Raw genomic sequence first — 14,224 nt, forward strand, 5'->3', positions numbered from 1 at the left:
GTGGTTCTCAACCTGGGGTCCCCATATGTTTTTGGCCTCCAACTCTCAGAAATCCCAGCCAGTTTACCAGCCATTAGGATCTCTGGGAGTTGAGGGTCAAAAACATCTGGGGACCCCAGTTTGAGAACCACTGCTCTCCCCATCCATGTTCTTGTGCTTTCCTTTGGGGCGACTACTTGTCTTGCTTGACACACACATTATCCCATCCCTCTGTCAAGGTTTTCCATTGTCACTTTCTGCTTTGTAGTCAGCCCTCAGTACAAAAGCACCTAAGGCTGAAGTCAATTCTATAAGCTGATGTCTACATTTTGGATAAGTGACTCACTGGGCCAGGATAAAATAGTGCCAGTTAGATAACACAAAAACACAGACTGGGCTAAAAGTCAACCAACTCAATAAAACATTTCAGGTTATTTCAAGCAGTTCTTTACATGTACAGCAATGCTGCCCCCTTCCTCCACTGTAATTGCCATGTCATTAAATGGATTTCTAGCCACACTCTTAATCATAACGTAGGTTACCATATGAACTGAGTTGCATTTTTGAACCATAACTGGAGCAATGTGAGATAACTACATATGAGAATGAACTGTCAACCCAGGTATATGTTACAGGAGTTTAAGTCCATAACAGGGTAGGTGATTGTCAAGCAATCCAAAATTTTAAATGATGAGGAAATATCCTTCCTGATGCATTGGGGTGCAAATTCCTAAAATATAAATTGTATTGTTTTCATTTAACCAAATAAGTGTCTTTGTCCTCAAAGGCATTTTCAATTTGATCTTCATTTACAGTAATATATCTCCATGCATGTATTCTATATTAGTAGCAAAATCTATTACAGATGTTCTGTGGAGGGATTACAAGTAATGTATGATGAGCATAACTATTAAGGGGCTCTTTCTGCTTTTGCATATGTTATCCTTTGTACGAAACATCACTGAATGCATTGTTGGATTCATTTACAATAAAGTTTTGTTGCTGGCATAGACAGCACAGTAAATCATTTTTCAAGAATAAAAGCTTAAATTTGTGAGCATCTGGTCATCATTATACACTAAGCAAATACTAATGGTCCGTCTGTTAAGGATATTAGTTGCAAAAATACTACTGTCAGCAACAATCACGGCTTCCCACAGGAAGCCACCAGACAGAGAAACATCTTATTCTAAATACTTTTTCCCAAACAAGGGGCTACTATTAAAATGTACTGTGGATGAATCCATACTTCACAGATTACTTGACATATAATTTCCACTGAAGTCACCATGAAAATATTCTATTGGGATAGTACTTCAAATCATCTCAATAACTATAGAAATTAGGAAGGGACAAACCTGGAAGACATTACCAGTACTGTAATATGTAGGAAACCACTCTAACAAACAGTATTTTATGCTACAATAAACACAGGGGGAAACATCATAGGTCATCATGACAAGATATAGGAGAAGAAAAGCATTCCAAACGGGAGCTTCCTGAACTGCAAGGAACAGCCAGCCAAGACACTGAACAAAAGACTAACCATGGTAAAAGACTTTCTATCTATAGTCCTATGTCACAATTTGTTGATTATGCATGACAAGCAATTTTCCATGTCTAAATGGCAGTTTTTGGATGAGGGGGCAGGAAGTATTCTCCTATGTGCATCATTTGGCAAAAGTAATAGCTGCACAAACTCAGAGAGGTTTGTAGACAAAGGACAGCCCAAAAAACAAACACAATATAGCTGAAACAGTTACTCCCTAGAGCACATATCAAAAATTGTTTGCTTGTGATAGATGATTTCCACTGCGGTGGGAAGCTTCCCATCAACAAGGTGAAGTATCATGGCGATGAAGATGGAAAATATTCCACTTTAAATGGGTCACTTTGGAAGCCAAGACTGTTGGACAACACTTTGTCCAAGACTATTGCCATCATGTCATCATAGAGGAGCCGCAGGATGTTTACAAATTTGTCAGGGCACCCGATTTTTTGTAGGATGGTCCAGAGAGCGCTGCGATTCACTGTGTCAAATGCCTTTGCAAGGTCAATGAATGCCATGTACAGAGGTTGATTTTGTTCCCTGCATTTTTCTTGGAGCTGTCGTGCAGTGAAGATCATGTCTACTGTTCCTCTGGAGGGGTGGAAGCCATTCTGGGATTCTGGGAGGGTGTCTTCTGAGACAGGAAGAAGGCGGTTTGCAAGGATTCTTGCAAGGATTTTCCCAGCGGAGGTTAGAAGGGAGATTCCGCGATAGTTCCCGCAGTCTATTCTATCCCCTTTCTTGAAAAGGGCGATGATGGTGGCATCCTTGAAGTCTGTTGGGATTTTCTTGGTCACTCACACTTTTTCAATGAGCTGGTGGAGTTGTTGTATCAGCTCAGGTCCACCCTCTTTGAAGATTTCAGCAGGGATCCCATCAGGTCCGCTGGCTTTGTTGTTTTTTTTTGTTGGCTGATGGCATTGCTGACTTCTTCCAAACTAGGCAATGCTGCAAGCTCATCCCTGGTTTGTTGTTGCAGGATTTGTGAGAGGGCCTCTTCGGCCACATTGGAGCTGCGATTCAGAAGGTTCTGGTAATGCTCTTTCCAAAGTAGTGCAATTGATGTTTTGTCCTTCAGAAGTTTGATTCCATCTGATGAGCGTAAAGGCTGTATGCCATGGTTTCTTGGTCCGTAAATGATCTTTGTGGCTTTGAAAAATCCCTGAGCATCATGAGTATCTGCAAAGTGTTGGATTTCTTCAGCCTTCTTTGTCCACCAGATGTTCTTGAGTTCTCTGGTCCTTCTTTGGACCTCAGCTTTTGCACTGGCATAGATCTTTTTCTTAGCAGCACAGTTGGTGTCTCTCTGCCATGTTTGGAAGGCTTTCCTTTTGTTATCAATTAACTATTGGATCTCTTTGTCGTTATCGTCAACCAGTCTTGATGTTTCTTAATTTGGTATCCAATGGTTTCTTCACAAGCTGTGATGATGGAGGTCTTCAGTTTGTTCCAATGTTCCTCAACATTTTCGGAGTGTTCTGTGGGTAGATAATCCTTGAGTGTTGTTTGGAGAAGGGCTTGTTTGGAGAGCTCCTGAAGGGCTTGGGTGTTCATTTTACGCCTTATTTTTCTTCCTTGGAGTCTGTGTTTGGGGGCGATCTTGACAGCCATCATGGATTGGATTAACCTGTGGTCTGTCCAGCAGTCATCAGCACCTGTCATGGCTCTTGTGAGAAACACATCGCGGAGGTCTCTGGTATATATACAGAGATAAAGCAATTGCCTATAATATTCTTTTATTTTTAATTATAGAGCACCTAATGTCAAAGAGTTTGTACAATAACAACTATATCCTGAAGATGTTAGATATTATGCACTATTTTTGCACTATTAATACAGTTATTGTATATTTACCAAGGACATTCCAGCTTGAGTATTAGAACCATTGCAAAAATACTTAACACGCAGATTGGTTTTTGATTAACACACCAGATCCGAGGAGGACTGAGCCAAATCAGATCAGAAGTACACTACTAAAGATATGAGATAAGCAGAAACTCATTTTAGCTTCAGAGATGTCTCCCATTATAGCATTTGTAATAAAGAAGGCAAAGAGGGATATAATTACTGGATTTCTAGAAAACTTTTGAATTTAATCAAAAATATCCAAATACCATTTTAACTTCTTAAAAATGATGAATTAATATAGGTAACTCATTAAAAGATGTAGATCTCTTAACCTCTCTACTGCTTGGATGTAGGAAGCAAATAATAAAATGTCTATCAAGAAAAACTGAGAATTACTCTTCTCCCATTTTACAAAGGATTGTTTTCTTCTATATTAGCCTGCCTAAAATCTGAAAACCCTAATGGAGGCCTGACTCTCCACCCCAAAAGACTATATTAGTGAGTACAGAAGACAGGGATTTGTAGCAACAGTCCAGTTGTAAACTCCCTCCCAAGGAATATCAGGCAGGTTCTATCACTTTTGAGCTGATAGGCCACAGCTAACACTGCAGTGCTTCACAATCTTTGTTCCATAAAATTAGGACAGGTTTGCTGAATATTTTTAACAGTGATTACTTTTAAGAATTGTGCTATGTTTTCTTTTAAAGATAAACTTACAAGGTCAGTTTAACTATATTTGTATTTGTTGCTTGTCTTTGATTTGCATGAACATTTATACTCTGAGAACCTGCAAGATCTATCCATGACTGGCCAAAGTAAATTAGTGAGCACCTATGACAGAATCCACAAGAGCTGAGATAATGTAATGCCTTGTTAAAGCTGATCCATTCCTGCAACCAACATATCCTTCATCTGATAAAAATTTCAGAAAAACATAGACCCCTTCACGTTTTAAATTATTTGACTCAATAAACATGAATCCTGTTTCCTAGATATATGCCAATATTTTAAACATTTCAAATGAGTGACTGATCTGAAATGTGTTACCATAGATTCTGTCTCCAATATAACTGCATTATTCTACATGTGACTGTTAACACGAGAGAAATTGTTGCCTTTCAATCCAAGCTTGCATGAAGACTAAAATGCAAAGTGTAATTAACACCTCTCTTAAATAGCCTCAATTAAACACCTGTCTCTTGGTTACATACCATAGGGAAGGCAGATGCTTATCTAATTAACACCACAGCTCTTAACTGAGGAGATATGCTATATGGTGTGTCATGATAATTTGATTACTCATTTGTTTGTTAAATTCACAAATTTGCATTGATTCACTCTTTGATGATATAGATACATAATACAAATATGAAGTGCATCGTTATACGAACCTTTGAGCTGTTCCTTTAAAATCTTATTGAACATGTTCCACACTCAAAGAAAATATGACTATGTAGCTTTAAGTACTACTCCATTTTTTTTGGAGCAGGATAGAGAATGTCATGCATTTGAAAGGAACCAAATTCAATCTGGAGACATCTTACCTTGTTAATTTCTGGGATTCTTCCTGTTGCTGACACAAAAACAGATAATTGCTTCTTCTTTTTATGGGGCTCTTCAGTGGTCTCTTTGGCCTAAAATTTAAGTACATAAAGTGCCTTGTTGCTATTTTTAATATCTAAAATAATAATAATAATAATAACAATAATGCTTTATTTATATCCCGCCACCTCTCCCCAAGGGGGCTTAGAGAGGCTTACAAGAAAACAATATAAAAATAATAATCACATTTACGATTCAGAGAAAGTTAAAATTAAAATAAATAAACAAAACCATGTTAATAATAACTCAAAATATCAATCATAAATATAAACTATGTGATCATTCAGACATGTGATACACTAAAACCATCATAAAACCTACTCTTGTTAAAAAAGAGTGTAAGTTCCAATTAAAATTAGTCTCTTTTTGAGCCTCCATCACTTAGACTATAATTAGCTATTTTCTAAAGCCTGCTTCCAGAGCCATGTTTTCAGTTGCTTCCTAAAGAGCATCAACATGGGAGTTAATCTAATCTCCTTGAATCTAATTTCCTTGGGGAGGACATTCCAGAGCCAGTGGCCTGCCACCAACAAGGCCCTTTCCTTCATCCCCACCATCAACAAACATTCCTACATTAATGTGTTACCCTAACTCCAGGTTTTGTGTTGTGACTGCGCCTTCGGGGATTATGGTTGATGGTGATGGGATTCGTAGAGGAAGAAAAAACCCTCGTGATGAGCCGGCAGAGCCGGCTGTCTGTTTTCAGAAACGGTTTGAAGCCAAGAGAGGTTTTTGCACTTTCAGTTATACTCTGCACTTTCTGGAAGGTTTCTAGCCTTCGTTTATTTTGCATATTTTCTAGCAGTCAACTCTATTTGTTCTCCAAAGCTGAATTGAAGCGTCTTTTAGTTTTTTATTGAATGCCAGCATGGGAAAATAGCGTGGCTTGTTTTTGAGTTATTTTTGTCCAAACTACTCTTGAAACACTGATAAGTGAAGTGTTTCAAGGATACTTTCTGTGTTTATGTTATTTTTTGGCTTCTCTTCGGAATAAACTCTGTTTGTTAACTGGCGTCTGACTCTTGACATTTTGTATCTAGAAATTATATGCACAACACACCAGATAGATACAAACTTTGCATTTTCATTTTAGAGTGCAGTATATATTAACATACCTTAAGTTCTGTCAGAATTGAACGGGATCTTGGCCTCTATTTTTATATATGTTTGAAGAGATAATTTACATGTAACAAATTCTACATACTTGCATATGAGCATTTTGCTAAAAATGAAATACTTTTAATTTGGCTTTAGTTATTTTTAAATGATGGTTAACAACATTTGATGAGTCTGCTCTTATGTTAATAGTACATTCCACCTCCTCCTGCTATCATAAGCCCCATCTCTAAATTTATCTATGATAACTTCTAATGATAATATATGTTAGCTATTCAGCTTGATTAAGACCTAAGGGGGGAAATTATTTGCATTTAAGAAATGCTGAAGAAAATTGTTCCTACAACTAACATATTTGCTAATATGTATTCAGTTCCTCCCCACATGATTATAATTCTGTTAAATTAAGCTGTCAGAGAATGTTAATGAGGCTCTTAGGTAGTCATACTTAATATGTTTGATAATATGGAACATGAGAGAAAAGAGAAAAGAGATCCTATGCTAATTAATTAATACCACTTGAAAAATAGTCTGTTTCTCTCTCTCCCTTTATATATATGTGTGTGTGTTTTGCTTGGTTGTGAAGTTATAAGGGCTGAAAATGTTAGTTATTTTTCAATAACTGTATACTCATTTCTCTGTATTTACACATTAATTTATCTAATTCTTCAAGTCACTTAAACATCTTTTTCTCATTTCAAGAGAATTTAGTAACTGAGAAAAATAATACAAAAGTACTTTCCAGTGGAATAGACATCTTACTCTGCTGCATCAAAAAAGAAAGAGGGAATGTCACCTTAAATATTAATATTTATCAAAGCAAAACTTTTCACGGATGTTAGTCACAGAAGTCTATTAAACCCTTTACCCTTTAAAACTTCATAGAAATATATAATAAGTAACACACTTATTAAAGAGGCTAAAGGAGGTTCTTTAAGAAGGTAGGAAATGGATCTTCCAACAAAAGCAAGAAAAATGAAGTAAAAGAAAGTATTAGCTCCTTTTAAAAATAAAACAAGGAAGCAAAGAACAAAGAGAAGGAAATCTCTTATATTAGCTCTAATTTCAAAGAACAAGTTTCTAATAATGCTGCTACAGAAATGGATGAAACAGGACTGAGGTGATTACTAGGGAAGGGACTAAGGGGAGTCACCTAAAGCCTAGGTCTAAAAGTTTCTGTACAAGTGTAGAATAATTCATCTGTTTGAGACAGAAATCATGAGGAGGATTTGGTTATACACAACTCACCAAAGACCAGTCAAAAACAACATTTGGGGGTGCCTCATGCCAAGTAAGGAAGCAAATGAAGAAACAGCACTGGAAGTGTTGTCGAAGGCTTTCATGGCTGGGATCATAAGGTTGTTGTATGTTTTCTGGGTTGTATGGCCATGTTCTAGAAGTATTCTCTCCTGACATTTTGCCAACATCTATGGCAGCATCCTCAGAGGTTGTGAGGTATGGAGAAACTAAGCAAGGAAGGTTTATATCTGTGGAAAGTCCAGAGTGAGAGAAGAACTCTTGTCAGTTGGAGGTCAGTGTGAATGTTGTAGTTAATCACCTAAATTAGCATTGAATAGCTTCACCTCCTGGCTTCTTTCTGCCTGGGGGCATCCTTTGTTCAGAGTCGTTAGCTGCCCCTGGTTCCCATGTCTGGAACTTTGTTTTCAGAGTATTGCTTCTTATTTACTGTTCTGATTTTTGAGTTTTTTTAATACTGGTAGCCAGATTTTGTTCATTTTTATGGTTTCCTCCTTTCTGTTGAAGTTGTTCACATGCTTGTGAATTTCAAGGGCTTCTCTGTGTAGTCTGACATGATAGTTATTGGAGTGGTCCAGCATTTGTGTTCTCAAATAATATACTGTGTCCAGGTTGGTTCATCAAGTGATCTGCTATGGCTGAGTTAGTCTGCAGTGCCTTTCATGTTCTTTTACTAGTGTTTGGGTGCTGCGTTTGGTGGTCCCTATGTAGACTTGTCCACAGCTGCATGGTATACGGTAGACTCCTGCAGAGGTGAGAGGGATCCTTCCCTTCTACTTTTAGTTCTACTTCATACAATTTCTTGTATTCAGCCATTTGTACTTCTGCATTTAGTACAATGTGGAATTATTTTTGTATGTGTGGTCTTCTAGCTATCAATTATCAATGATCAACAATAGGACAAAAGTATGGTGTAGCAAGGTGTAGTATGGTGTAGAATATAATATCCTCTGAAAGATGTTTACTTTGGCCAGAATCTTGGTAGAAAAGTTGAACTATATTTCTAGAGTGGACAAAATGTGATGGGGGGCCATTTTTTCCTTAACAAAAGGATTTGCTTACAAAAAATTAACATATACTGGCACCATTTGATAGAACAAACCACTCTCCCACCCCTACTCACTCTTACTTCTGCATTAGATTATGGGAAATTTGCTCCCAAGAACCATTGGAATGTCCAGGTGACTCTAGTTTTCTGCAGAGCGGCTGGGCTTTCATGAGGTGATGCTTCTCTTCCCAGAAACTATTGCATTATTGGGCTATAAAAACATCCTGCCATACAATTAATATTAAGTCTTCATGGACATGAAACAGCTGGATTCCTTTAGGATTTATGGCCTTTTTCCTAATTTGGGCATGTTTGCTAGAAGTTTTGTTTTTGATATTTTTGGTTAGAAATAACAATGGCAACAATGGCAGGTTACCTATTATGACAGAAAAGGAAGTGTGTCAGCTTCTCAAAATAAGTGTTTCACTTATGAGAACATGTCTATTCTGGCTCTAACAGTTTAGAGTATTTCATTTGTTCACAAGTACTATAAACTCTATAGAGTCAAAAATATATCGGAGGCACTCAATGCAAGGTTGTTTTTTATGGAACTTAAATAAAATAAAACCAAATTACCTGATAATCAGCTGGACCAGGAGTACTAAAAGCTTCCCTCTTAACTAAATATAAGAGTCTAGGAACTGAAGAACCAAATGCGCCTTTCTTTTTTTTTTCCAGATTAGCCTTTTTACATTTTTCAGTTGCAATACGGTAGTTGAGGATATTGTAGAATGCAGGACCTGGAAGAATTTAAAAGGAAATCTTATAAGCATAAAAAGCTCTATTTGTTTTACCATTATTAGTTCAAAATTGAAATTCTAGAAACAAGTCTCTATGAAAACAAAATTGCACACGTACAATCCTAATCCCTGTTATAGTTGCTTAAATTATATGGAAGTCAACCCGATTTAACTGCATGCGGGATTCAGATACAGAAATAATCCCATTAAGACATATCATGCTGCTTGCTTTACTTTTAATGGAACAAGTACAGCCATTCCACTACATTTGTAGTTTTGACTTTTGCAGATTTGATTATTAACAATTTGATTTTAAAAGTTCCTCATGGAATTTCTAGGTCCTCCACTAGCTCTATCTCTCTCTCTTAAAAGAGACTCAAAGTGGCTAACAATGCTAAAACCAATACAATGTACAACTCTACAGTGAACCTTTTCCTGTCATGATGAAGGAAACAGATTCCTACACAGAACACCTGTCTAGGAGTTTCTAGGTCCTCTAATAATAATCATAATGATGATGATGATGATGATGATGATGATAATTTATTTTTAACCCGTCCAAAGGTTCTCATGGCGGCAATAAAATTCTATGTTCAGCAAAAACTGGTCATAGAGCTATGCTGGAAGACTTAACAATTCCTAGAGAGATGCACCCCCAAGTAAAAACACACAATAATTTCTTTATTCATAACAGGGGTCTTGTGTGCCTAGCCCCAGCAAATGTGAAAGGTTGACTGTAGTTTTATTACCACAACAGATTGAGCTATACCAGTTTTCAGCTAAGATAGATACTAAACTTGTTACTTTCATATTTCTTCCAAATGAAATCGTAATCCAACAGGACTTTTGGGTATTTGGGATATTAGCTGAAACAAAGGTGTGATAAAATGATTATGATGATGATGATGATGATAAACTTTATTTATATCCCGTCACCATCTCCCCGAAGGAAATCGGGGTAGTTTACAAAAGTACTCCAAGGTGCAGCATATAACATAAAACACTACATAAGTATAAAAACAATAACACATAAAATTATAGCAACAACCACTACCAACACACATAACATTGCATAAAATAAAATTGTTCAATTTTAAAAACGCAGAACACCTGTAGAGTGCGGATGAAGTCAGTTCCAGCTCCCCATGCGGGGACATGAGAGAAGCCTCCCACAAGGATAGTAAAACGTTCTTGCAGACGGGCAATTCTCTCACACCAGAAGTGACTTGCAGTTTCCCAAGTCACTCCTGACACCAAAAAAAGCCTACTTGAGGTCAAAGGCTAGTTTAAAATTCCATGTTTTTAGGCTGGATATAAAGGATTGGAGGGGGGGCTAACCTAATCTCTCTTGGAAGAGTATTCCAGAGCCGGGGAGCCACCACGAAGAAGGCCCTCTCTCTCGTCCCCACCAACCGTGCTTGAGATGGTGGTGGGACGAAGAGAAGGGCCTCCCCAGCAGATCTCATAGCCCATGCCGGTTCATAGAAAGAGTTACGGTCTCGAAGATAGGCTGGATCCAAAACAAAGTGAGACCATAACACTCACTGAGTCTGAGGAAAAGTCCACAAATGCAATCTGATTTTTAAAAAGGTTGTGTGCCAGGAATATTTCAGAAATGTCGGAAGCAGTGAAATACCATAGATACCATTTCTCTCCCTGACACACTCAGAGCTGGGAAAAGAGTATAATCTCATACCATTCTTTCCTATTAGGTACCAGACCCTTGAGACCATAAACTAAGCAGGACTGAATCTGGCCTGGATGGAATGACACCTGGGAACCATCAACACTAGGACATCCACAAAAGAAAGGCAGGTTGTGAATAAAATAAGTATATGCAGCAACCTTATAATGACTTCAGACAACAATATACATACATCTTGATCCAGTAAGAAACTGCACATTTAACAGCTGAGAATCCAATAAAAATGTTCTGCTCAGCAACAAAGAGGCTGATATTGAAGAACACACTCCTTGCAGGTTAGAGGACAAATGCAAAGACATGTATTTGTGGACAGAGGACAAGGAGCTATAGAAAGAAAACGAGCAGAAGGGGAAAATACATCATAAGCCTGTCCTCAAGGCAGGTAACAAGAATACACGATGGGTCATTATACTCTTTAAAAAAATACATTACAGGTGCTTTTATAAAGACTGAAAAGTGAAATTCTCTCAATTTACTGGAAAAAGTGTTCACTCACAACAGATTTCTCTCCTAAGTACCTGCAACTATCATATTTAGTAGTATGTTACGTGCTTAAAACTCACTCAAAGTATTCTTTAAAAAGACAGAGAAAGAGAGAGAGAGAGCACATACATACTCTTGGGAATGCCATTAATAGCTACTATTTGTCTTTGGAAGTGACTGTCATATCATAGTGCTGATGACCTCTAGACTCTTAGGATAACTAACATTATCTGCAACACAAGGATAAATAGCTTTTTCTGCCTGTCAGCAAGAGTGACCTTGTCAGATGTGCAAGAATATGTGGAGATGTCGTTGGCAAGTGCTGTTAAGTACCTACAATAAAATCTAAGTACTTTGAATGGCCTAGAAAATTTCCACACTTGGATAATCACAGGTTGTTTACTTGTAAAAATTTAGGTCTGTAACACTATGTGCACTTATTTAAAAGTAAATTCCACACCTTGCAACTTATTTCAAAGTTGTATGGTGTGGGACTGGATTCTTCTGTGTGCCCAAGGCAATACACAATAATACAAAACAACATTTACAAGATAATTTAAACATTTCTATTTCTCTACCAATCAGAAGTACTACCTACCTAGCATTATATTAGGACCCATAATAAGTGCAAACAAAAAGGTTTTTTAGTGGGCTGAGCTTTCTTCCTTTTTGGCTGAAAGAATGCATTACAGATCTGGAGTATCTACTTACATATAAACAAGAAAATAGACACCAACAGGCAAGACAACAGCTAATGTGATTTTTTGTTCCCAATGAAGAATTTTATCCCCATGCTACTTCTGTTTTCACCAGACTCATTAAAGCATCTATCTACTCTTACTATGTGTCCAAATCTGAATTAAATCTAGCTGGCTTCCTGACCATCTGCCAATTTTGGAGGAGATAAGAAGATACTGGAGACCATTATGCATTGTCAAGATTGTTTGTCAAGCTTCTGATCAATGAGTAATCAGACCATTCACTATAAGCATAACCATATTCATTGCAATAGTGTGTCCTAAGCAGCCTGTATTTGTAGAAACATTTGGTATCTGTATTAAGCCCCATTGGCGAAGTGCGTTAAAGCGCTGAGCTGCTGAACTTGCAGACCGAAAGGTCCCAGGTTCAAATCCCGGGAGCGGCTTGAGCGCCCGCTGTTAGCTCCAGCTCCTGCCAACCTAGCAGTTCGAAAACATGCAAATGTGAGTAGATCAATAGGTACCGCTCTGGCGGGAAGGTAACGGCGCTCCATGCAGTCATGCCGGCCACATGACCTTGGAGGTGTCTACGGACAACGCCGGCTCTTCGGCTTAGAAATGGAGATGAGCACCAACCCCCAGAGTCAGACATGACTGGACTTAACGTCAGGGGAAACCTTTACCTTTATTAAGCAGAATGCAGCAGGACTAGTGCAAGATCCGCTTGTGGTGGAAACAGGAGAAAGTATTCTGAATGTTCTTGCAAAATGAAATTTTCAGTAAGATTTCAACTTCAGACTTTTTCCCTATTTCAGCATTCTTTTTTTTTTTGTTTCAATTACAAGCACTACATGAAAAAATGAACTCTTGCAGGATAGCCGTATGTATTCTAATTGTTTCAATGGCTGAAAGCAACATTGGAACAGAAACTAACTCATATCCCAGATGTTACAATTTCTGGAGAACCATGCATAATGGACTAAAATAATTAATGTATAGACTATTTTCAAGGCTGAACTGATCAAAAATAGATAAGGTTCACCTTATAGTGATAAAATAAGTGACTCCTATAATACCAAATCTGAGTGTCGACTGCCTTTCTGTTGGAAAGTGAAATCGAATAATCTACTCCAAAAGTGACAGTGGAGTAGATTATTTGATTTGAGGCAGACTTTGTATTTCTAGGTGCAAAGATTACTGCAGACGCAGAATGCAGCCAGGAAATCAGAAGATATAACCTATGGATACAAGAACTGGACCATAAGGAAGGCTGAGTGAAGGAAGATAGATGCTTTTGAACTGTGGCATTGGAGGACAATTCTGAGAATGCCTTGGAGCACAAAGAGATCCAACCAGTCCATACTCCAGGAAATAATGCCCGACTGCTCACTAGAGGGAAGGATATTAGAGACAAAGCTGAAGTACTTTGGCCACAAAATGAGAAGACAGGAAAGCTTGGAGAAGATAATGATGCTGGGGAAAATGGAAGGAAAAAGAAGAGGGGCTGGCCAAGGGCAAGATGGATAGATGGTATCCTTGAAGTGACTGGCTTGACCTTGAAGGAGCTGGGGGTGTTGACGGCCGACAGGGATCTCTGATGTAGGCTGGTCCATGAGATCATGAAGAGTCGGAAGCGACTCAACAAATAAACAACAAACACTCCAAAATGCCCAGAGGGTTCCCATATATATAAAATATGCAAATTGCTAGAATATTTTTCTTATCCAAACAATCTGATCCAAGGCACCTGATATGGACCTATTGTGCTTCTAGGGCAGTGGTTCTCAACCTGTGGGTCCCCAGGTGTTTTGGCTTCTCTTTCCACCTGCTAGGTTTTCTGAGAGTTGAAAGTCAAAACATCTGGGGATCCACAGGTTGAGAACCACTGTTCTAGGGCATCAAGATGGCACTTGAGTGGGAGCAAGTGGAGAATAAGGCTATTGGCATTCTTAAGCCTTTAATAAAGTTATCTTGGAAGGAGTAGTTATAAGGATGCATGCCAGGAAGTGAGTAATGGATGTTCCAAGGACTCAGAAAAAGAAGGATATGCTCCCCATTTTTAGTCTTCAGAATTACCCCCTCATCATTACCACCATCTTGCTGCACTGAAGTCATACAATGTTAAAGTCTGAATAGATCATTTTCCATCATACCATTCTACTCACCATCAACTCAGCCTTTCTGCCCACCTACAAAACT

At 38.1% G+C, this 14,224-nt stretch overlaps 1 protein-coding gene across 1 annotated transcript in view; it reads right to left on the reverse strand.

The window, feature by feature from the left end:
- The window catches only part of stpg2 (sperm tail PG-rich repeat containing 2), a 273,557-nt gene that overhangs the window by 186,973 nt on the left and 72,360 nt on the right, over positions 1–14,224 (reverse strand). Inside the window, exons 9-10 of the mRNA XM_008117887.2 lie at positions 8,976–9,139; positions 4,921–5,010 (exon numbers count right to left, since the gene is read on the reverse strand). Coding sequence (XP_008116094.1) covers positions 4,921–5,010; positions 8,976–9,139 — 254 coding nt within the window. The remainder of the gene's footprint in view (positions 1–4,920; positions 5,011–8,975; positions 9,140–14,224) is intronic.

The sequence above is a fragment of the Anolis carolinensis genome, chromosome 5 (genome assembly GCF_035594765.1).
Source record: "Anolis carolinensis isolate JA03-04 chromosome 5, rAnoCar3.1.pri, whole genome shotgun sequence".
NCBI lineage: Eukaryota > Metazoa > Chordata > Lepidosauria > Squamata > Dactyloidae > Anolis > Anolis carolinensis.